The 24820-nt window shown below is 35.4% G+C and overlaps 1 protein-coding gene across 2 annotated transcripts in view; it reads left to right on the forward strand.

Annotated features, from left to right (window-relative positions):
* NTRK2 (neurotrophic receptor tyrosine kinase 2) overlaps positions 1–24820 on the forward strand; it is a 1124811-nt gene that overhangs the window by 950340 nt on the left and 149651 nt on the right. For both annotated transcript variants that reach the window (XM_044060895.1, XM_044060896.1), the window contains exon 14: positions 17752–17924. In XM_044060895.1, coding sequence (XP_043916830.1) covers positions 17752–17924 — 173 coding nt within the window. The remainder of the gene's footprint in view (positions 1–17751; positions 17925–24820) is intronic.

Here is a 24820-nt window from a genome sequence, read left to right on the forward strand (position 1 = left end):
GCCATATGCAAAATAATAAAAATATCAAACATCCAATCCGTTGCTTAGAATCAACAAATTAAGTGATACAATGCATACGTTCTTATCATTATAATAAATCTTGACTCCCTCCCAGCTGTTTTAAACAAAACTTATCTAAATTAGTAAAAAACTCAAGAATACTATGAGATGAATCAAGGACACCTATGAGTTCAAACTAGCAACTGACACTATAAACAAGCATAAGGCCTTTTTTAACTATTCAAGTAAAACCACACCATGATCTAAGCTCATAGTAAATAATCCTGCCCACACCCACCCAGAATACTTAACCAATACCTGGCTAATATATTCAGGTCTAATTTCACTCCACCCATTATACTCTTGGTCTCCCCATACCAGCCCAGGCCAACCCCCTTGTCAACAATATTGATAAAGTCTCAAATGTCTTCTTTTAAAAAAAATAAATAAACTTCCACAGGGCCAAACAACATAGCCAGTTGCAAAATAGTACGCTTAAAGTTTCACCTAACCAAACCTCTCCTAAACATCTTCATTTAAATCTCTGTCTACAGGCTATGAACCTAAAGAATGAAGAAGAAGAAGAATGAAGAAACACTATAATCAGCCCTGTCCATTAGGGCAGTCCCTGCACTGACTCCAGTCACAGGCCCATAATTTTCAGTAGCCTTATCTTTAAAGCCATATAGTGAACTATTGGAAAAATATTCTATACGGATAGATTTGCTCCTCAGGAGGGAAGAGTGATGGAGGAAGGAAAGACTGAAGCATGAAAGACAGAGACGAGGCAAAGATGGGAAGGAGGAAGATAAAGACAGGAAGGAGGGAGTGTCAAAAGAATAAATGGGGACAGCGTAGATCAATGTGTTTGTATGTACCTTTAAGAAACTATCTGAGGGCTTGCAAAAGTGTATAAATACTGAGCCTGACTGCCATTTTCTTGTAAGCTGTTGAGATGTAAGCACGTACATGTATGTGAGGTCTGTCTGTTAATGTTTGTTTATATTTTATGATGCTGCTTTCCATCTTAATGTGTTTCTATGTATTAAAGCATCTAAACAAACTACCCTGCCTGCTTATCATCTATATTAGAGAGGGATGAGATACATGGTATCAGAAATGGCAAGTCTAAAAGGACATGGTGTCAGAAGTAGCATGTTGAAAGGGGCATGGTGTTAAAGGAAGCATGGCCAAAATGACTTGTTGCCAGAAAGAGTTCCAGTTTCTTCAGTTTAAATCCGAGAGGCACCTGGTTTGTTTTGGAGGAATATATAGGAGTGGATCATCCCTACTGCACATATAATTCACAAAACAGGTCAGAAATGAGTTTCAGATGTTAAAACGTGCTCAAATATTTCTTATTTCCAAAATATGAAACAAGGCATACAGAACGCACTAAACAATATTCAGATAAAGCAATGTGTCCAATATTGATAATAATATTCAAGTTACTACAGGAAATGTTTGAAATAAAGTCCAAATTGCATAAAATGAATAAAATAAAAGGAAACAACTGCATTTTCACTATACAGCTATTACAGAGCATATTTTGCAAAGTATAGTGTTTCAAAGAGTTTATAGTGCATTTGAATGTTATTATAAGCATTGTAGTTTGCTCATACATAAATACAAGGACCATATTTTTCACTGTATGTGTGCATACTTTGTGGTCATGGGAGACAGATTTCAAAAACCTAGTGCAGTTGTGTTTGACAATAATATTGCAGAGAACTGGAGAATGTTTGAGCAAGAATACAGCATTTTCATACAGGCAGCATTTTCCGATAAAGATGCCCATACAAAGGCATTTATTCTACTTAATTAAGCTGGGTCAGAAGCCATTGAAAGAGAGCATTCATTTGTGTGTGCACCTGCTGTCTATACAGGAGAGGGGGGGGGGGAATGTCATAATTTGTACCAGTTGAGCCATAGGAGGATCTTGAGTGCTTAAAATGTAAATTTAGAGAAATGTGTAACCCCAGGCAAATGTTACAATGGAAGGGCACTTATTTTACACAAGGGATCAAAAGCCTGGTGAAACATTTGCAGCATATATAACTGACTTGAGAAATAAAGCTAAAATGTGCAGATCTGGTGATTTAAGGGATGAGTTGATAAAGGACAAACTTGTTTGTGGTATTAAAGATGATGCTGTGAGAAAGATTTTGCTTCATGACAGTGATTTAACTTTGAATAAGGCCATTGAGATTTGTCAGATCACAGCTCACAGAAAAGCACACAGATATGCTTACTAATGAGAGATGCATGCTTTCAGTAAAGTCTAGAGCGCATGTTGATAGTATGCAGTACATATTTTAAAAGAAACAGGCCCAAGTACATGGCAGCAACTGTAGCCCTAGCAGCACTCACTGGTAAACCCCATAACTTTCTAGAAAATTCCAGAGTTTGGTCAGTCTCACTGAAGCATAAGAGTGAGTCAGGAAACTCAAAACCTGGGGCCCCACCCAGTTTCATTGCCAACTGTCATAACTGTGGTGGAAATCCTGAATCTAAAAAGGAGAAATGTTTAGCTTTTGGTCAGCAATGCCACAAATTTAATAAATGGAATAATTTCAAAAGGTTTTGTAAATCAAAAGGCCCACATTCTTTCATTAAAAGGGAACATTTTAAGAAATGAGTTGATCAATTAGAAAGCTGCAACCCTACTCTTTATGTTGATGGTGTGTCAGTGCTTCATGAAACAGTCAATGCAGTGGATTTAAGACCAAAGAATGAAGTATTTTGTACTGTTCAGATAAATGGAAAATCCACAGAGCTCAAGGCTGATACAGGTTCCAAGTGCAATGTATTGTCAGCAGAAACATTTGTTAGAGTGCATTATGGTGAAAGGCTTGATTTGGTAAAGTGTGCAAAGCTTGTTGCGTATGGAGGCGAAGAAATTCATACCAAAGGCTCAGTAGTGCTTTCATGTTACTCTGCTGGAAGATGTTGTGACTTGTTATTTTATGTGGTCAAGAGGCACACCCAGTCAGTATTAGGGCTCAGAGACAGTTTGAAAAAGGGACTGCTTTCATTTAATAAGGAAGTCCATTATGTTATCTTAAAAGACCACTACTCCAATTTCACCCAGTATATTGTTTATACCTATGCTGATCTTTTCAAAGACAAATTAGGGAAGCTTCCAGTTGTGTACTCCATGAAGTTAAACCCAAATATCAGTCCAGTTATCAGGCCAGCTCGAAAAGGTCCAATAGCCTTGCAGGACAGAGTCAAAGCTGAGGTAGATAAAATGCTGCAACAAGGTGTGATTTGTCCAGTTAGTTCATCTACTCCTACTGAATGGGTATCTTCCATGGTGGTAGCTCATAAAAAAAGCTCAGATGACATCAGAATATGTATCGATCCATGAGATTTGAACAAAGCACTAAAAAGACCTCATCATCCAATGTGCACAGTCGAAGAAGTTGCAGTTCTTAAATGGCACTGTTTTTTTCTGTCCTAGATGCAAATTCAGCTTGACAAAAAAATCCTCATTGCTAACTATGTTCAGTACTCCGTTTGGTAGATACAGATTTTTGAGATTGCCATTTGGGATAAATTCTGCAAATGAAGTCTTTCAATGAGCAATGGAGTAACTTTTTTCAGGGTATCATTGTGCTATTATAGTAGATGACATACTAGTAGGAGATAAAGGTGAAGCTGACCATGACAGAAACCTCAGAAAAGTTCTGGAAATGGCACGTCAAGTGAATCCTAAGCTCAATCCACAGAAATGCAAATTCAGGCTACAAGAGGTCATTTATGTTGGTCATTTATTTACCAGTCCAGGCCTATGACCAGATCCTTCTAAACAAGCAGCCATTTTTGAGATGCCAGCTCCAGACAATGTGCAAGCCCTGCAACATTTCCTTGGCATTGTTAACTACCTATGTAAGTTCATTCCAGATTTGAGCCAACTTTCAGCACCGCTCAGAGAGTTGACACATAAAGACGCAGCCTGGTCTTGGTTAGAACAACACCAAAGAGCATTTAATGTCTTAAAACAGAGAATTGCCAGTTCACCAACTCTCACATACTATGATGTTCACAAGCCAGTTAATCTTTTATGTGATGCTTCAAAATTTGGTTTAGGTGCAGTCATTCTACAAGAGGGTCAAACTGTTGCTTATGTATCGAGAACTCTTACCCACACTGAAATGCAGTATGCTGAAATAAAAGAAAGGGCTTTTGGCAATTGTGTTTGCATGTTCAAAACTCCATGATTAGGTTTATGGTACACCTATCCAGATCGAAACAGACTACCAACCTCTAGTCACTATCTTGAGGAAAAACTATACATTCAGCTCCAGACAGATTGCAATGCTTGATGTTGAGATTGCAAAATTATAATTTCACTCTTGCCTACAATAAAGGCAAACTTTTTTATCTTGCTGATACATTGTCCAGATTGTCCAGAAACACCACTGAACAGCCTGAGAATAAGAACCTTGATTTTGAAGTCATAGAACTGAGAAATTTTTCTTCCACATATCTTGATGAGATGAGAGATCATAAAGCCACAGATCCAGTTTTACAAAGGCTAAACCACTTTATCAAACAAGGATGGCCATCAAAGCAATCTAGTTTACCTCAAGAAATGTAACCTTATTTTCCATACAGAGATGGGATTTTGTCTGACAAACGTATCATTATGAAAGGTCCAAAAGCAATTGTTCCAAAGTCCTTGCAACAAGAGTATATTGCTATCTTGCATCTTGGTCACCAAGGAACTGACTCTACCAAAAGAAGGGTGAGAGGTCTAGTATTCTGGTCTTCTATGTCACAAGACATCGAGAGAGTACTTTTATCTTGTTGTGTGTGTAACAGTACTAAGCCATATCAACAGAAGGAACCACTTCAGCTAAACCAGACTCCTGAACTATCTTGGCCGACAGTAGCAAACAACATTTTCAAGTGGAATGGTCAACATTACTTGGTGTTAGTAGATTCTTATTCCAATTGGTTCAAGATTGACCTACTTCTTAAGCTAGCATCCAGTACTGTCATTACTAAGATGAAGCATCATTTTGCAGTCCATGGTAGTCCACACAAAGTTATTTTTGACAATGGCATGCAGTTTACAAGCCAACAGGCAAAAGATTTGCTGAAGAATGAGACTTTACTCATGGCACGAATAGCCCTGAGCATCCGCAGTCAAATGGTTTGGCAGAACGTGCAGTTCAAAGTGCAAAACAGTTACTAGAGAAGTCCAAATGATACAATAGTGATGTTTTCCTGAATCTCTTGAATCTCAGAAACATTCCTCATGATAAACATCTTGATTCACCTGCTGAGATACTTCTATCAAGACAAACCAGAAACACATTACCAGTCTGTAGTCAATTGTTGGTTCCGTGTGTCAAGAAAAACTGGTCAGTGAAAAACAATCTGTTGAAGAAGCATTTAATCCAGAATTTCCTGACACAAAATATTCACTGATGGCTGTCCCTGTTGCTAAATTCAGTTCAGATTGTTATGTTACCAGATCAGGTCATATCTCAAGACCATGTAATAGATACACAGCAACTTGGACATGAACATTGTGTTTGTTTCTAATGTGTATAATAATGCATGCCTAACTCCAATGTTGTTTTTTACTAAGGGCAATCATTTTAAGAGGGAGGATGTAAATGAATGTGTGTGTATGTACCTTTAAGAAGCTATGTGAGGGATTGCACAATTGTATAAATACTGAGCACGTGCAAGCCTGACTGCCATTTTGTAGTAAGCTGTTGAGATGTAAACATATGTATGTAAGGTCTGTCTGTTAATCAGTTTGCTTATATTTTATGATGCTGATCTCCATCCTGATGCGTTTCTATGTATTAAAGCATCTAAATGAACTATCGCACCTATTTGTCATAATGTTAGAGAGGGATGAGTGGCAGAGAGTAAGAAGAGGAAAACAAAAAGAAACATAGAAATAAATGGAGACAGGAAGGAAAGCAGAAAGAGGAGAACTAGAGTAACGGAAGATGGATGATACAAAGGCAGTGAGACAGTAATGGAAAGTAGGGGGATAATACAGTGTCTTTGGATATGATGATACTCTGACAGGAGTTAAACATGCTGCATGATTGTGACTATATTCTGTAGAGTTTCACTTAAAAACACATTACTTTCTGATGCTCATGAACATGGCTCCTTTACTGAGAATCACTACACTTTCATGACCAAGAGAGATGGAAATATAACCAAAAGAGGTCAGAGGGCACTATCCACTGAGAAAGAAGGAAGCAGGTGAGAAAGAGAAACGTATGTTGCAGTCTAAAGACTAATGCAAAAGTCTAAGTAATTAAACAGGACATCTTTTATCCTTCCTTATGTCATTATTTCTTGGCTTGGATGTTAAATGCCATAAAGTATTGGCATCATGGTTACTGACAAAGTAATCACTGTCTGAGGAACATATTTCATAAAACAGAATAGTCAACTAAGCAAGATAGCGGTAAGTTTATAGTGTCATCGACCTTTCTTTTGTATTGAAGCACTGGTGTACTTAATAAATAATCGAGCAAAGTACAGGCTATTCTGCAATATAATGCCACCACAGTTATTGCTTGTTACAACTTGCAGCTCTTCACACAACTCTTCAGTATTGCTATTGGTAGAAAATTAAACAAAAATTAATATGGATGAAATTCTTGTTACTAGGTTATAAGTGACCTTTGAAAGCAAAAGGATTCACCAAACAACAGTGTGCTTACAATGGCAAGTCATAGGCAGTTGTACAGACATTAGTAACCAAAAATACTGGACTGGCAGATAAGGACACCAAGATAGTTTTCACTCGTTTATTGGCAAAAAGGACTAAAAATAATAAATGTCCTCAATAGATTAACTGTGTTTTTGTCTGAGAACCTCCTAGACTTCATCAGATGAAATACAAAGCAGATTCACATAATTTAATAGAAACCCGCCTTACAATCAATCAAGCCCTAATTAAAAATTGTTAAAAAGTTGTACAGACATGTTGCATTTCCAGTTCATCTGACAGCTCATATGTAGCCGTATAGACACATCACCTTCCCATTTCATCTAGCAGCTGATAGGTACGTCTGTAGTCATTTACCCCTCCCAGTTAATCTGGTTGCTTACATACATGCTGGTGTCTCATGTGCTTCTTGCTCCAGTTCTGCAGCTATATTGGGTGTATGTTTACCTCAGAAAAGTTTGTGAGGGTATAGTGGCTGGTACTTTTCTGCACCGTACCCTGGTAAATCAGTGCAGTATATCATAGGTTCATAGGTTAGTACTAGGCTTACTGCCCTTGTGGGCCATTTTAAGCCTAGTTGGTTACCCCACATGAGAATCAAACCCTATACCTTGTGTCTTTAAGGCAAACATCTTAACCATTATGCCAGCTTCCCATAAATGACTGAGCACCAATCACATACTGACAGAGTAAGCCTCAGGTGTCCTAGCTTTGTAATGGCGTGTCACTTGTGTTGCACATACCTAATGTGTGTATCATAGATCTGTATATATGTGCACTATCATGCACAGTGTTTCTGCACATGAATTTCATGCAATGCCATGTAAGTGCTTTATGTAATTCGCCAAGCAAACCCTACTTCAATGACAAACAAAGGTGTTAGTTTCTAATCTCTAGACTGTAATTTACTAAACATACTATGTTTATGAAGAGCAGGGAACATGTCTAATCTGGCCTGCTATCTAAAGATCCTTAAAAGTAATATTAACTTTGACATGTATAGTAGTCACTTCCAAGGCCTGTAGCATCATTGCAACAGTATATGCAAAAATATCTATCAAAACCAATTACCTGTCCTGACTTGTCTATAGTGTCATTAATAACAGTGAGTTTTCTGAAAGAAATAGTTTCCAAACTGGACATTATCATGCAATAGCAACATATTTTAATATCACAGATATTCATTTTGAAAGAAAAAGTGATAGTGATTATTGGTATTAGATTTTTAGCATGGTTTATGTTATTTATGTTACCATTAATAACTATGGGTTTCTGTAAGACCCAATGTGTTGCATTGTTCATTTATTTTCAGAAAAGAGATCATTGTTTATCTAGCTCATCATGATATCAAGAATTTTTTTTTAAATTAGAAGATCCATCTAGATTCCTCACAATATACCCCATTTTCCATTTATCTGAAACTCTAATTTCTGGAAGTTATCTTCAGCGCTACCTAGAAGATCAAAGACACTATTGATGGTGGTAGTGTTCAAAGAGATAGGAATAAATATATTGACCAGACATTTGTCCCTTCTGACATTGCTAGTGCCATACTGTATGTAGTTATTTTGGATTGTATAATGTAAGCATTATGACTTTCTTTTGAAAAGTATTACATCTCCCAGTCCATACCTAGAACGTTACAGTCATGAAACATAAATTGAGTTTCATAAAGATTTCTGGTTATTAAACTAACAATATTGTGCTGTCAAGGTGGAACAATGGTACAGTGAACAGCTTTGTCACCTCACAACCAGAGCTTCTGTTCAGTTCTCAGCTGGGACAGTGAACAGCTTTGTCACCTCACAACCAGAGCTTCTGTTCAGTTCTCAGCTGGGATACCTTCTCTGCAGAGTTTCCATGTCCTCCCTGTGTTCACATGGGTTTTTTTCTGGGAACTCTGGTTTCCTCCTACTACATGGAATGATACTGATATCTATATCTATATCTAAATCTATATCTATATGTCTATATCTATCTATCTACTGTGTATATATATATATATATATATATATATATATATATATATATATATATGGATCTACCTGATAACACCGACAAGCGAAAACACTGACAACGAGATCACCGACACCACAAAACCAAAAGTTCAAAAACACGAAAGTTCACATGCCCGACAAACCACAATCCCGACAGTCAACAAAACAAAACAAATTCCTTTTCCGAAAAACACACACACAAAACAAGCACACCAAAAACCTTACACACCTACACTAAACCTTACATACACAACTATCTATTCGTTAACCTTAACCCAAACCCTAACCCTAAGGTCCATCATTATTACACACTTACCTTACCCGCACCCTAGCCCTAAAGTCCGTCACTATCGCACACTTACCTTACCCGCACCCTAACCTTAAAGTCAGTCACTAACGCACACTTATCTTACCCGCACCCTAACCCTAAAGTCCATCACTATCGCATACTTACACAGTCGCGCTCATTTCGCATGTCGGTGTTTTCAGCGTTCGGATTTCGAACTGTCGATTATTTCCATTGTCGGTCTTCTGGCGTCGGTGTTTTCATTGTCGACGTTTAGAGGTTTCGTTGTTCTCAGGTAGATCTATACATATATATATATATATATATATATATATATATATATATATTGTTTGGGATATGTAAAAAAGGGTTGTCAGTCTCCTTCTATTTCTTACTTTCTAAGTAAACTGCGCTGATGGTGATAGCTGATCATGGGGTCAGTATAGGAGTTAGATATGATTCAACATGAACAGACAAACTATCATGTCACAGGTATATAGTCCAGTACTATGAATTCCTTGCTTTTTATTGCCCAGCTCTGCCTTTTTTCCAGATTTTTCCAAAGATTCCAGAGTTATAAACCAGATAGGAAAGTACAGAATCCAGTGCACAAACTAACACTTCTCTACCAATTATTTTGGTCAGTTGATGTGAAGTCCATGATAGTTTTCACTTTTATAGTGACCCCGCCTAATCTAAGTGTTCAGGTATAACACAATTCAAAGACCTTCACCACTGACAGCATTTGCCACATGCAGAACCCAGTAATAAACAGGCACACTGACCAAACCTATTACACTGCTTGACTTAAATGCTGTTTAAAGTATTAAACCATTATTAAAAATTAGAAGATTGAATTAAATGATGTTTTTTAGTAAGAAAATGTTTGTGTTTGATTATGTGTTGCCGTAGATTATTATTTTTACCATTTTAGCTTGAATGTTATTGGATCTTAGAACACATGATTAAGTGGTCTGATATATTTACAAATGTGATTGAATGTTTGTTATTTAGTTTAATGAAGTCCTTTTCATGATTAAATAATAAAACCCTAAATATCTCTGTTTTATATTCCTTACTTCCAGTTTTGTACACACACACACACACACACACACACACACACACACACACACACACACACACACACACACACACACACACACACACACACACACACACACACACACACACACACACACACACACACACACAAACACACACACACACACTCTCACACACACACACACACACACACACACACACACACACATATGCGGATACGAACTCACATCTTTAATTAGACCTAGATGAATCATTTGTTGTAGTGTTTCTTTCCTCTCATCTGTTTACATCTACCACCAAATAGAATCAAATACCATACAACTTAATTTTGAAAATTATAGAGGGTCCAGAAGAGAAACACCATATTATTTTTCTGAACAGAAGGTTTTCAGATACCAGACTCTGTACAGTTAGTGATAATGATCCTTTATATATGTGCATTGAAAACAGGTCTGACAAAGAAAGTCAGTAATTCTAGGAGGAACAATGCTACATCTGAGTGCTGAAAACATAGTGCTACACTTAAATCATAACACTTCCGATATATGTAACCAGTTTTTGTCATTTACATTGGAATGCTGTTCTAACTTAGGTTGTTTACTGTTTCTAGTGTTATGTGCTCAAAGTTATAAATGCTGGTTTACAAAATAATAAAACAAAAATAAGTGTAATTAATTCCCCCAAATTAATCCCCCCAATGTAAACGAAATAAATTTCCAAGTCCTACAGCAGTTCTTAATTTTGTTGATATTTTAAAAGGAAATACTGGAAATGTACAGCTAAAAAGGTGGTACTAATGCTAGCAATTAATTGTACAGAGGCATGAAACTTCAAAAACAGCAAATAAATTATAGACCTTATAAAACTAAAAGTTTATTTAACTCAAACAATACTGCACAGTTAATTGTTGGCTGTAATGTTTTTTTTTCCATAATAAATCTTTATTGTTATATTACTTTCAAACACAAATAAGAACAAAAATAACATATATTCACAAATCAAGCATTAACTAATATCACTAATAACGACACTCTATATACAATATTTACAAGAATGCTTCCATGTAATACAGTTAAATATAAAAAAGCATAAGAATAAATGCAAGTAATAGACAGTTGATTACTAAATTCTCTCCACACACATAAATAATTATTAATATTTCCAAGTTGAAAATACTATGCTAGTATAATATTAAAAATCTGTTCCCAAATTTTTGGATTATTAACATTTTTATTTTGTGGGTTTAATAGTAATTTATGAGCCAATATATGTTTTGTCGCTAGAACTCTAAAGTTCTGCCATGAAGTTTTAGATGGGACTAACCAATTTGAAGCTATATAAAGCTTCATTAATAGAAAAATATTAATATATATAATAATTTGTGATTTAGGGATCTCTCTCGGGGGAATATGCAGAATCATAAATTTCCATGATAACATTGTACTCTGGTAACCCACCTTTTGAAGTTGGATCTTAAGGGAATTCCAAAGTTTGAAAATACATTTACAACTCCAGAACATATGAAGAAGATCAGCTGGTTGATTCTTACAGTATGGACAAGTTGGTGAATTTTTGGGATTAAATTTATGCAGGGTAAGACGTGTATAATATGCATTGTTCCAAATCATCAACTGGGTATATATTAATTTTTGAAGAGAAGTAGATTTGATGGTCAAGTCAATTGCTTTTAACATATTATTTCTATCTGTCAGTAAGATTTTCTCTTCCCAGTAGTTTGATAACAAAATTTTATCATGAAATTGAAATTCTTTAATTACTTGATTTGCTGTCATGATATATTTAAGATCCTGTTGGAGAGCTTTCCACAACAAAGAGCATCTATTAATAGCCTCTTCTTCCGGTTTAAAACTTTTAAAATAGCTTATAGTGAGTTCTCTAATTTGCCTCAGAATAACCAGATAATTTTTAGGTAAGTTAAGTTCTTGTCTTATTTGGTTGGCCGAACTGTCAAGATGTTTATATATATCAATCAAAGTTAGATTAACTATCAATGGAAACTTGTTGAGATCAATTAGTTGATTATTCAATTTTAAATTAGGATTCTTATGAAAGGGTTGAAAAACCATCATATGTTGAACCAAATCTAATAAATGAAATAAATTATGTAAAGAGAGTATGTTCGTTTTGATGTGTTCAATAATCCCATAGAATTTCAATGTATCCTTACCTAAAAAAGTATTGCTTTAGGATTGATATTTAACTTTAGAATATATTTATAATTCAGAACTACCCAAGGTGGTGTCCACTTAGTATTATTTATATCATAATTGGCAATTCTTAAAATTCTATTAGAATTTACAATTAAATAATACATTTCAAAATTAGGTAATTCCAGTTCTCCTCTATTTTTGGGGTCATTAATTTATCATAAGATATCCTGGTTTTCTTTGGTTCCCAAATGAATTTAGCCAATTCTTTATGAATCCGTTTAAAAACGACTTGAAAGTAATAAATTGGCTGACCTAAAATATACAGTAATCGTGGTAATATGTTCATTTTGATAATTGAAACTTTTGCTAATATTGGCAGTCGTAAATTTTTCCATCTCCCAAAATCAGAAATTATTTGTTCCCAGATTGCTTTAATATTATTACTATAAAAGTCTTTATTATCAGTAGAGAACTCAATACCTAGATATTTAATATTTTCTTTAAATGATACCTGTCCCACTAAGGGCAATAACGAAAAAGGTTTAGGTGTCTTTAAAGGGAAGATATTGTTTTTTTTCAAGTTAATTTTATAATTAGACACTTTTGAGAACTCATTAACAGCATTCAATAATTTTTCAGTATCTGATAATGGAGATGCACAATAAATGCTAAGATCGTAAGCAAAAGCTGCCATTAATATTTTAGTTCCATAAATTATTGGGACATTATGATAAACATTTTGTTTAATATATAAAAACAATGGTTCAAGATAGATATTAAATAATAAAGGGGACAAAGGGCAACCCTGGCGTGTTCCAGTCTTAATCTGTATTCTTTTAGAGAAGTTTTTATTAATATACAATGTAGTATAGGGATTACTATATAATATTTGTAACATTTGGACAAACCCATGTGATATATTAAAATACGGTAAAAGATCAAACAAGAAATTTGTATCAACCCTATCAAAGGCTTTCTGGGCATCAATTATAAGGGCATAAATATTTAAATTATTTTGCTTAGCATGCTCTAACATAGTATGTAGTGTGAGTGTATTATCACTGGTTTGTCTACCTGCCATAAAACCAGTCTGTTCTTTAGAAATGATATGAGTCATGATTCTCTTCAGTCTAGATGCTATAATAGAGGTTAGAATTTTCATGTCTATATTTATTAATGATATCGGTCTATAATTATCCGGAATTTGAGGATCTGAATTGGCTTTATGTATAAAAATAGTTTTTGAGGCGTTAAGGTGTGGATCATTAATTTTATTCCTAATTATGTAGTTAAACACAACTGAAAGTATCTTACCAAAAATATCTGCCAATTTTTTATAAAATTCCACTGTCAAGCCATCAGGACCTGGTGATTTATGTGATTTCATATGCTGAATTACATATACTATTTCTTCTTCAGATATCGGTTTAACCAAGTCATTTTGAATGTCCTCTCCTATTGTTGGAAACTTAATTGACTGTAGAAATTGTTCATAATTCCTGTTAGGGGTCATATCCTTTTGTCCAGCATAAATATTAGTGTATATTTTCTCAAAGATATTAAGAACCTCCTCAGTTTTAGAATATATTTTATTATTAAATTGTATTTCCGAAATCTGCACGATTGGTTTTGTTTGATTAATGATCCTAGCTAACGCTCTTGATGGTGTTTGAACATGACTGGCATACCTCACTAATGTCTTGTACTCTTGAAATGTTAATCTACTATTCTGAAGTAAAAAGAGATCCTTTTGACATTTAATCAGTTCCTCATTAAAATCTCTAATCAGTTCTTGATCAAGTAATTTAATTTTTATTTCTAAAGTTTGAATATCTTTGTTTAATATCTTTTTATGATAAGATGCTTTTTGCAAAAGTGTCCCTCTTATTTGAGCTTTAACTGTTGCCCATTCAATATCTGGGGCAAATTGTTGTTTCCCTAAACCAATCAATAAGTCTTTCAGGTACTTTGTAATTTCCAGTATTATATCCTCCTTATTCAATAGATTTGGATTAAGAGACCAATTATAACCTCTTTGTCTCAAAGTATCTTTTACCCCCTTAGTAAAACTCAACTAAATTTTAGAATGGTCTGATATATAACGGGCATGTACCATAATTGTAGGCTCTAGATTGATCAATACTCTTGAAATCAGGAAGAAATCAATTCTGGACCACATTTTATGACATGGGGAATAAAAGGTAAAATTGCTTGTACTATTATCGTTATTCAGATAATGAAATGGATCATATAATTGAAAGTCTCCTTTAAGATCATTCAGTGCTAATAGAGCATGCTTGTTAAATGCTCTTTGTGGACAAGATCTATCCAACTTCGGATTCTGGTAGGTATTCCAATCACCTCCAACAATTACATAATATCTATCAAATTGTGTTAAAATTGAATATAGTGATGCTATAAATAGTTGTTGGTCATTACAGGGAGCATATATATTTAAAAGTAAAATAGGTTTATCAAATAACGATTCCAAAAACCAAACAGACTACGAAAGAACAAAAATTCGAGGGAACAAGGTAGACGAAAGAATAACATAGCACCACAGTCCATTTTTATCTGTATTAGAATCTAATATCTTTTCCTTGTATTGATCTTTAATAATTATGGCTACCCCAGCACTATTTGACTTACCTTCAGATACTACTACTTCTCTAATCCATTTCTTTTTTTTAACATCACCCCATTGATCATTCATTAAATGCGTTTCTTGGAGTAGGATAAACCACGCCTTAGCCTTCAACAGTACATGTAACACCAGTTTCCTCTTCTTCAAGTTCTGGAGGCCTTTAACGTTCCATGAATCTACTTCCCACATTTCAAAGATTCACTGTAAGATGAAAGTTTTGGAGAGAGAGCATGGAAAAAACAAAAAACAGTAAATTCAAAACCATACATAATCTGGAAGCAATCCTTATATCCCGTCCTCAACCAGTGCATACCCACTCTAACCCGGCTGTAATGTTTTATTCTGTGCCTTCCATGTGGGGGTTTTCTGTAGCGATACTGATGCTCCATGTATGATATGGACACAGGAAGAGACCTGTTAGGTCATCCCTACACAGAGTTCAAGTTTACAGTAGGAATGGCAGTTTCCAGTCTCCGTGTAAAGCTACTTCAGCAAGTTATAAATGATCTCAGACAGAGACAGTCAGCAAATATACTGTCATGAACAAGTTTTGTCTCTTCTAATGTTTGTGTTATTTTCTAAAGTAAAACACTGAAAACTAAAAGCAGTACTTGTGTAATATGACATAATATGTGAGAAGGATGCTTGTCAGAAGTACTATCACATGACCATAGATCAATCAGTTTATTGACATTGTCACTTTTGAGTTGCGTCAACAGGAAGTCTGAACAAAAAAAAATTGTAACAAAGGAGGAATCACATTTCACAAAAGATGCAGAGACCTGAAAGTTAGTTTTATTATAATCGAAGAATGCTAGAGTCATAGGTGTCTGCACACAATTGGAGTCATTTGCCTGCTAGGGAAAACATAAGTTAAGTATGAATTTGAGCATTGCATCATGTATTTCCCTTGTACAAAATTGTACTTAACTAACAAATTGTGATTAACGTACATAGACTTAGCTAGTTATCCTGTGAAATAGTGTAGAAGTCTGTTACTGTGAAAGTTGTGATACAAAATAGAAATTAGTCATTCTATGAAGTACAGTTGTCTTCCCCAAACTCATGTATACTAATGTATAGTCCAAATATTTTAGTTAGCCACAGGTGCATACAAACAGTATATTTTACATCCTTGAAGTCATTGGCAGTAATAAAAAATTGCTATTTCTGCCATGATGGTTTTGTGACTAAATAAGAATTGTAGTCTTGAAAATTTGTTTCTATGAACAGCCACTTACGTAGACTTGAAGATTTAAAGAGTGTTTCCATGTTTAGAAGACTGTCTAAATAACAGCCTTTGGTATATTCTCCTAGACCCTGTAAGAGCAGTGTCTGAGGGTTTTAGGTATATTATAGTACAAAATATTTAGTTTATGCAGGAGAACTACTGTATATATGTGATATTTCTTAATTTAATGTACGAGTTCCTTTCCCAAAGAAAAACGTTATACAGGGGTAGTATCAACCACACTTCTGAAGGAATGCAAAATGTTACTAATGCAAGATTATATAATATTAAACATAGAAATGGGCACTGTGGTATTTTATTTTAAAATACCAGAAAATGAAAAAAAAAAAAGCTATGTGCATTCTTTATGATGAAGAATATATCCTCTCAGTTAAATAAGTGTAATTAATTCCCCCAAATTAATCCCACCCAAATTTCAAATTATCTTAGAATATTAGACTATATACTGTGGGAGTATTTGTACACAGCCATATGGCAAAGTATGATTTTGCAATCACTTTGATTAGATTTCATAGCTGCTATATGAAATTTCCATTTCCATAAAGTTGTATAATGATAACATATATGTTAATAGGGTCATATACATGGCATGTTGCAAACTTGGACTAAAAATAGTTAAACTGTTGAGAGCTGTAGAGTAATTTTTACCAAATTTACGTCAACACCATACTTTTGGTGAATATCAATAACTTAAGACAAAGAACTGAGAGGATCACTTAAGTACCATTGTTGTTAGCTGTTCAGTGCCATAGGCAAATGTGATATTGTAGTCAGCTGCTAAAGAATTATGACAACATGTGTCCCTGCTGGAATTCTGAGGACTCTAACTCTGATATTATGAAAAGCAAATATGTAAGTGAAATTAAGTGATGATATCCTAATTCCAACATTGTGGTATTTTGAAATATTCCACTTACCCTGTGGTACAGAGATTTTGCAGTTAGTATATATAAGTTGTAGGGGTACAGAGGTACAGCCCACACCCCCCCAAGACAGGTGCCCTGGAAGGCCTGTCCCCTAAAAATCTAAATGTGCAATAATAAGCTGTGAAACTCACAGTTTTTTGTCAAAATCACATTTAAATTGTTTTAACTAGCTTGATAACCAGAAATGAGTCTTGCATTTTAACAGGGAGCATGTAAACTCACTGTTTGCTGTCTCAAAGGCTCATTTCTGCATAATGGTGTCTTACCTCAGCCATACAGTTATATGACAGTTCATTTCTCCTTCTTTTTTAATTCATCAAAAGCATATGATATTCCATTATCATTTTATAAATAAAATAAAACTGCATGCATTCTTTTCTTCAGGAATTATGTCAAATAATTTCATAAATGCTTTCTAGTCTAATGTGTATGTGTTACTGATACAGGTCATTAAATTATTTCATGAAAAAATGTTAATGATACCATATCTCACATACTAATCCAGCAGAAAGATTTCATTTCATTCTTCATTTCCTTGTGTGGGAATCAATGCAGAATGGTACTAATATACAGAAAAGAATATACTGTCTTGAATACTGTTAATGTATTCCTTTATAATTTTCCATATTCTCTCATGATCTTGAATACTAGTACGTTTGATTTTTAAATTTTACATATTGTCATTTTTGCTTTTCTAGACTTTAAAAGAAGCCAGTGACAATGCCAGGAAAGACTTCCATCGAGAAGCAGAATTATTGACAAATTTACAACATGAGCACATTGTGACATTCTATGGAGTTTGTGTAGAAGGTGATCCACTGATCATGGTATTTGAATACATGAAGCATGGGGACCTCAATAAATTTCTTAGGTATGTAATGAAAGGCTTATTGTAGTGACATTTTAGTTTGCTATTTATTATACTATACTATACTAAACATTCATACTATTTTACAAGCCTGTGTATATGTGTGTGTGTGTGTGTGTGTGTGTGTGTGTGTGTGTGTGTGTGTGTGTGTATGTTTGTGTGTGCATGCGTGTGTGTGTGTGTCTGTGTGTGTGTGTGTGTGTGTGCGTGTGTGTGCATGTGTGTGCATGTGTGTGCATGTGTGTGTGTGTGTGTGTGTGTGTGTGTGTCTGTGCATGCACTGCTGGTTAATTTGGATGTCTATGAATTGCATTTGCTACCACAATGTGTAGACCATTGGTGATTTCAATATCATGGTAGTAAACTGCTGCTCATATAAGAAGTAACTTTCCTCCCAAGACATATACACACATGCATCACTGTCCCCTTACCTGTCCTTAACCTCTCTGTCTTCCCATTTTTACCCCACCCCCATAACAGATATGAATGTACCTGTTATGCTGTGGGGGCTAGTTCACCCCCACCACAGATTTTCATATTGCCATTGGTTACACTTGCACACTTCCTTTTAGGAATAATTTCTGATGTCTAGTGAATCCCCGTCCCCTCCTCATTCTGCTGTTGGTGCCATTATGACAATTTAATCCTTGATTTATTCCTGGTATCTTTTCATTTCACCTCCCAACCCCCCCACCAATCCCCATTCTGATGTCTAGTATGTCATCAGAGTAGTTACTGAATGAGAAAACTTTACTGCAACATGTACACAGAGGTGTACATGGTATCCCTGATGTCTCCTGGTTCCCCACCTTCATTACTCATACTGTTATTGATAGAAAAGTAATCCCTTGTATCTACAGAATCACTCCATCCCATCCCCAGTCCCCATACTACTGTTGGTGTCAGTACAGTGCTTCCATTTTAAAGTAATCCTTGGTGTTTAGTGTGTCCCCATCCCCATACTACTATTAGTGTGGTTACTGCACTTCCATTTAAGAGTAATTCCTCGTGATTCGTGTGCCCCCCACCCCCAATCTCCATACTGCCTTTGGTATGGTAGCTGCACTTCCATTTAAACATATTTTCTGCTGTATATGGATTCTCCCCACCCTCCAGTCCCTGTACCACAGTCATGGTAGGCAGTTGAACACAGCCTTTTGGTCATGTTCAATACTGCAATGTGGTGGGGCTGGCGATGTAGATGCCTTATTAGTGGCAGTTCTGGGAAGAGATTGCCTGGTTAATTAGCATATGCCATGCCTCTGGAATGCCTCATTAGTATTCGGCTTGTTGAGCCCCAAGCAGTTCTGCATGTCTCCATGATAAAGCACCATGCAGCACAGTGTTAGGGTGGTTACTGAATAAGGAAAAATTATCATGACACTTACACAGTGGTGTACATGTTATGGTACCTTCTCAGCGTGTATCTCACCATAGCTACCACAATTTAACTTTGAAAAGGGGAACAGGAAATTTATCTCTGGCTGGGCACCTATGTGTCTAATGGAGACAAGCAACCTGTAAATGGTTCATCTCCCAGGCTCCTGCTTGTAAATGTTTTATCTCCCAAGCCCCTGCTTACACATGTCAAGGGTACCAGAACTTGTCAGAGATTTGGGATCCATGGCTAGGCTTAAAAAGGCCTTTGTGGTCCTTAGGCTAGCAAACACCTATTAAACTGTTAATCTATAGCTCCATAGCTCCAAGACTTTTTCACCATTCCTATCTGTTTCCATTGGAGTCCTACAGAGTTCAATACTTGCTCCACTCTTCACACAGCCTTCAAGTATGCAATCATAAAGCAAAATGTAGATATGTCACTCTCATCCACTCTGCCCCAGCCCAGTCAAAACTGAATGACCTCACTGTTATGTATACCTTTATAATTTTCCATATTCTCTCATGGTCTTGAATACTATTATGTGTGCTTTTTTTAATTTTCCATATTCTCTTTTTTGCCCTTCTAGATTTTAAAGGAAGCCAGTGACAATGCCAGGAAAGAATCAGAATTATTGACAAATTTACAACATGAGTCTAGAAGGGCAAAAATAAATAAATAAATTATATATATATATATATATATATATATATATATATATAAAACTAGAAGTTTTCCAGCACTACTAAACACCAAAAAATATTATACCCCAGCCAGAGAACTACACTCTCAAAATAAATCACTTTCACTCACCACCAAATCTAATAAAACTGCTAATAACTGACTCATGCTGTGTCTCCAAATGTTAAAACTCACTACTACTACACTTAAAGCAAACTGAAAAAATTAAAAGTTATCAAAATCAGTTTAAACAATGTTTAAGTAACTCATGGCCATGCTACTGCTCAACCCTAGGCTAATACCTTAGCTGTAAGCACCAAAAGCTACTATTTATTTATTGTTTACTGTTTTACTGCATCCTAGTGTTACTATACATGAGTTTTTTTTCTCTCCGTTTAAAAACAAAAGTCTTATATTGGTTTTCACACTTTAAAGTTGCCCTAAGTAAGACTTAACTATCTTACCTCTCTCTCTCTCTCATTTAACTATATCTATCTGCAGTACGTTGTTTCTTTCCACCTTACTTGACCTTTGTTATGAAATCAAAACACGCAATTCAATTACTCACAAATAGCTACTACATTAATTAATGTTTATACGGTGTATATTAATATAGGTTCATCAATATATTGCAAGATCTATATAATGTTCATGTATTTTATTTAATGGTTTTGTTTAATCTTGTGTCTCCATAAAGCATTTATGATATGTGACATTTATGTTTTTGTATTAATGTATGACATTTTATAAATTTCTGTGGAGCTTTTCTCTCTGGGCCTCTGCTGAAAAGTCTCTTTTTTGCCCAGTCAGACTTTTCTGTTCAACAAATAGACATAAAGAAACAAATTAATTTATCTAAATTCTCAGTTACTGCACAGGATTTGCTAATCAATATGCATTACATGTTATCAGCTGATATGCCTGAACAATATTCTTGAAAAGATAGCTCCTCATCTCTCTCACCAGTGTAGGTATGGTATACCAATGGTTCTTTTATCATCTTTGTGTCCATGTATCAGTATCACATCTAAACGATTTGTATCATACTGTTTCTCTTTAATCCTTTCATAGAAATTTAGGAAATGACCCAAACAGAATATATATTTCTACTTAAAATACACAAATCAGAAACTCACAAACTGACAGAAGTCAGGTTACTCACCTTGTTACCCTGGCATGGAAGGTAAACCTCTCTGAAAATGTTTAACTTTGAAAAGGTGCCTTAAATGAGCTAGGGCTCATGATAGCTAGTTCTGAAGCTTCTTGCAGACTCTCATAGTTGGTTTATGAAATCCAATGTAAACATGAGCAGGCCTCTCACTTCTGCTGGATCTCACGGTATGTGTAGTTATCCCCTGATGATGGTGAGACTGGGTTTCCATAAATAATGCATAATTGCAGACGTTTAGAAACTGACTCTTTACACTCCCTAGCTCCTGTCCATACTGTTGAAGGAGTCTTGTTAAACCTCAATACAGTGTGTGTGTGCGGTGTGTGTGTGTGTGTGTGTGTGTGTGTGTGTGTGTGTGTGTGTGTGTGTGTGTGTGTGTGTTACTAATATATTTCAGAACAAGAATTATTGAGCAAGTGTATGTTTTCAGTGGTCATGCTGAAACCGGATTAGTTGCATGACCCATTTTGGTAGCCATTTCAACATCATGTCATGGACAATAATTTCATGCTAATAATGACAGGGGTCCTATGTTTGTAAAAGTGATTAAATTCCTTCCTAGGATTATGCAGAAGGCAACAAACAGATATTGGATGCATGACAATTTACTGGCAATGGGGAATGGGTTACTGTGACCCTGAGTCTTTCCATGGAAGGATATGGATATTGGAGGCATTTATCATTTATATTAGGAGTCTTCTGGGATGAACCAGAGAAAGTTCCATTAACTATATATTTAAATGTTGTGTACAATCCTACCTATACTCAATTTCAACCTGAAAAATAACACCTATAGCAACGGATCATTGGGGCACCTCCTTTGTACCTTTTGGAGGCTTGAGGTTGGTGATCTATCAGGGAGTTCTGTGAAATAAGTTGAAAAGCTTTCAGAAAACCAAATACTGGGACAATACTTTATAATTGTCAAGCCAAAACTTATAAAAATTATGAGATATGACTCTAGAAATGCTGTATTTCTAGAAAACACAGTTGCCAAAGATTTAATCATTAATTGCCCAAAGGAATAAAATGTTTGACTATGGTGAAGAGGTCTTGTTTTCCCCTTCAGCAGAGAAAGAGTTAAGTAATTTAGCTTATGAGTATAATATCTGGGAAACAGCAAAAGGCACAGCTCAGACAATGTCAACATCAGACAAGTCTGCAACACAGGACTTTGTTACAAATATCTTCAAAGGTTTTAGAGTGTGTGTGTGTGTGTGTGTGTGTGTGTGTGTGTGTGTGTGTGTGTGTGTGTGTGTGTGTGTGTGTGTGTGTGCTCCTGTTTTATCACAGCCTTGTACATACAAAACATGCATGTTGCAAATGAGCCTTTCAAAGGCAAACATTCAAAGTATGCCTTCTGAGGAGTCTAAATCACAACAACCTTCCCTTTTAAAGAATAATTCTCCACCAGTTTTACAGACTACAGACTGCTATACAAGATCTGAAAGCATTGTCAGTGCATTGCAAAAGTATCCCATGAGTATAACAGTTAACAACAGTTGTAGCATTCACGTTTGTAAGATAATAGTTTCAGGTGCCTTTCACTTCATCAAAGAAGATTTATGTTGTACTTGAATGTGGTAGTAATAGATTGCTATGAAATTTTCCATTTGCCTTCAGTGGAATCTGTCTTGCAAGAATGCTAAAGAGATATCTGATACTTTAGAAAATGCCACATTTTTGACTGACATGTCATTAACCTTTGTGATCTTTCAAATTAGACTCATTTTTAGTCTCTAAGGCAAAGATAAAAATATATTTCAAAACTGTATTTCTATTATTGGCAGAATATTATAAACAACACTGCTTCCTTTTAGTAATTGGATACATCTTGGTTTCCAAATAGTTGAGATATACTGTTATGCTTGGTTAAGTCTCAATGGTTTAAAACCATCCTTCTGTGAATTTAAGGCAAGAGTCAGAATTAATTCTAAGACAATTTGAGGCCCACTGTGTCATCAAGGAGTATTCATACTTCTGTGAGACTACATCTGTGAAGACTTATTGAATCCTGCAGACTGTACCTTAGGACATTAAAATCTGAGTTCCATTTTAAAATGTATTATGTTTTATCCTTGCAGAGAATGTCACTGGAATTGTGTGCCTGCATCATGATGCTTATCAAGGTGAAATGAAATGCAAGTTAAAAAAAATTGCAATTGTGTCACAGAGATGTTTATGGTTATAAATCATCTTTAAATATATATGGATCCCCGTCAGAAGCTTGAGTTTTCAGAAACTCGAAATTCATATTGTCGAGACGATATGATCGAGTTTCTGCAAAAACTTGAAGCTTTTGAATAGAGATCATGGTACAATGAGGACCAAAGAATTTACCCTTATCCCCACTGTAGTGTGATCTTGAATGTTGGTGTATATAATATGCAAGGGATGTGGGAAGTGCAGGGGGCTGGACCATGTCCCTGCAAAAATGTAGAAAAAGTTAGATTTTTGTTGTTTTTTGAAGCCTGAGTTTTCAGAAACTCGATCATATTGTCTCAACAATATGAATTTCAAGTTTCTGAAAACTAAAGCTACTGAAGGGGACCCATATATACATACATATATATTTGTGTGTGTGTGCATGTGTGTGTGTGTGTGGGGGGGGGGGGGGTTATACGAGTTATTGCTGCACTCATTTTATGGTGTGGTGAAGCAGTAGTGTTTTCCATGACTGGTACAGCTTGTCAAATTATATAATGATCAAAGTTCATTATATTGACTATTACATAATTTAACAGGTTTTGGCCATTTTTTGAGTTTATGTGACCCCGGAGTTAGTATATTTAATTTCTAGGGGTGTGTGGGGAAAAACATCCAATGTAAAAGAATTTTTTTTTGTTTTGCTTTTCATGATCACCTATTAGTTTACATTTTTGATGATCCACCTGTGTCAAGCAAAATTTTTCACTAGCACTCTTCAAGAAAAATCTTGATGAATGGATGGGAAATAGGAAATATACCCCGAGATCACTTCTGTGGCTCTGCTCTACAGGGGCACAGGAAATTAACTTTCTTGAGTGGCGTAAGCCAGGGAACCTTGCTGGCTAAGCTTAATTAGGCCCTTGGGCTGAATGCCTAGTACCTACCTATGAAGCTATGAACCTATTTTAGTGGCGATTAATTGCTGGTGAGTTTGTTCAATGTTTTGTATCTTGATCAAACTCACAGGTGATTATTATTCATTATAAACTTATATATGTACATACACACACATATATATATTACAGGACCTGGAATGTCCCTATGTAGCTGCAACATGCAAATATTTCCCTCATTTTTTTATATTTACAGTTCTGTACATTTACACTGTAGTTAGCTAAATGTTAGCATACTACTGCCTGATTACTACAGGAATTAGATGTCTATAGTCTTTAAACAAAACTCAGATAGAGATTTTGAGAAAAGGCATCTTTCAACCATTTGGTCTCCTCATTTTAGGACATGCTCTAACAGGTCCTAACATTTTAAATAGTTACTATATGCCTTCCCTTTCTATGATAATATTGCCTGATTAAATATTTATTTAAATTCTAAAGCCTTCTTACTTACATTAAAGACTTTTGGCTTTTCCCGGTTAGGGGACGCCACAGCAGAACTCTGGTCCGCTCATGATTGGCAGTGGATTTTTACGGTGCCGAGTTGCCAGCCTGATGCCCAGCCTTC

This window comes from Protopterus annectens, chromosome 2.part0, assembly GCF_019279795.1.
Source record: "Protopterus annectens isolate FY-2018-M chromosome 2.part0, PAN1.0, whole genome shotgun sequence".
Taxonomy (NCBI): Eukaryota; Metazoa; Chordata; order Ceratodontiformes; family Protopteridae; genus Protopterus; species Protopterus annectens.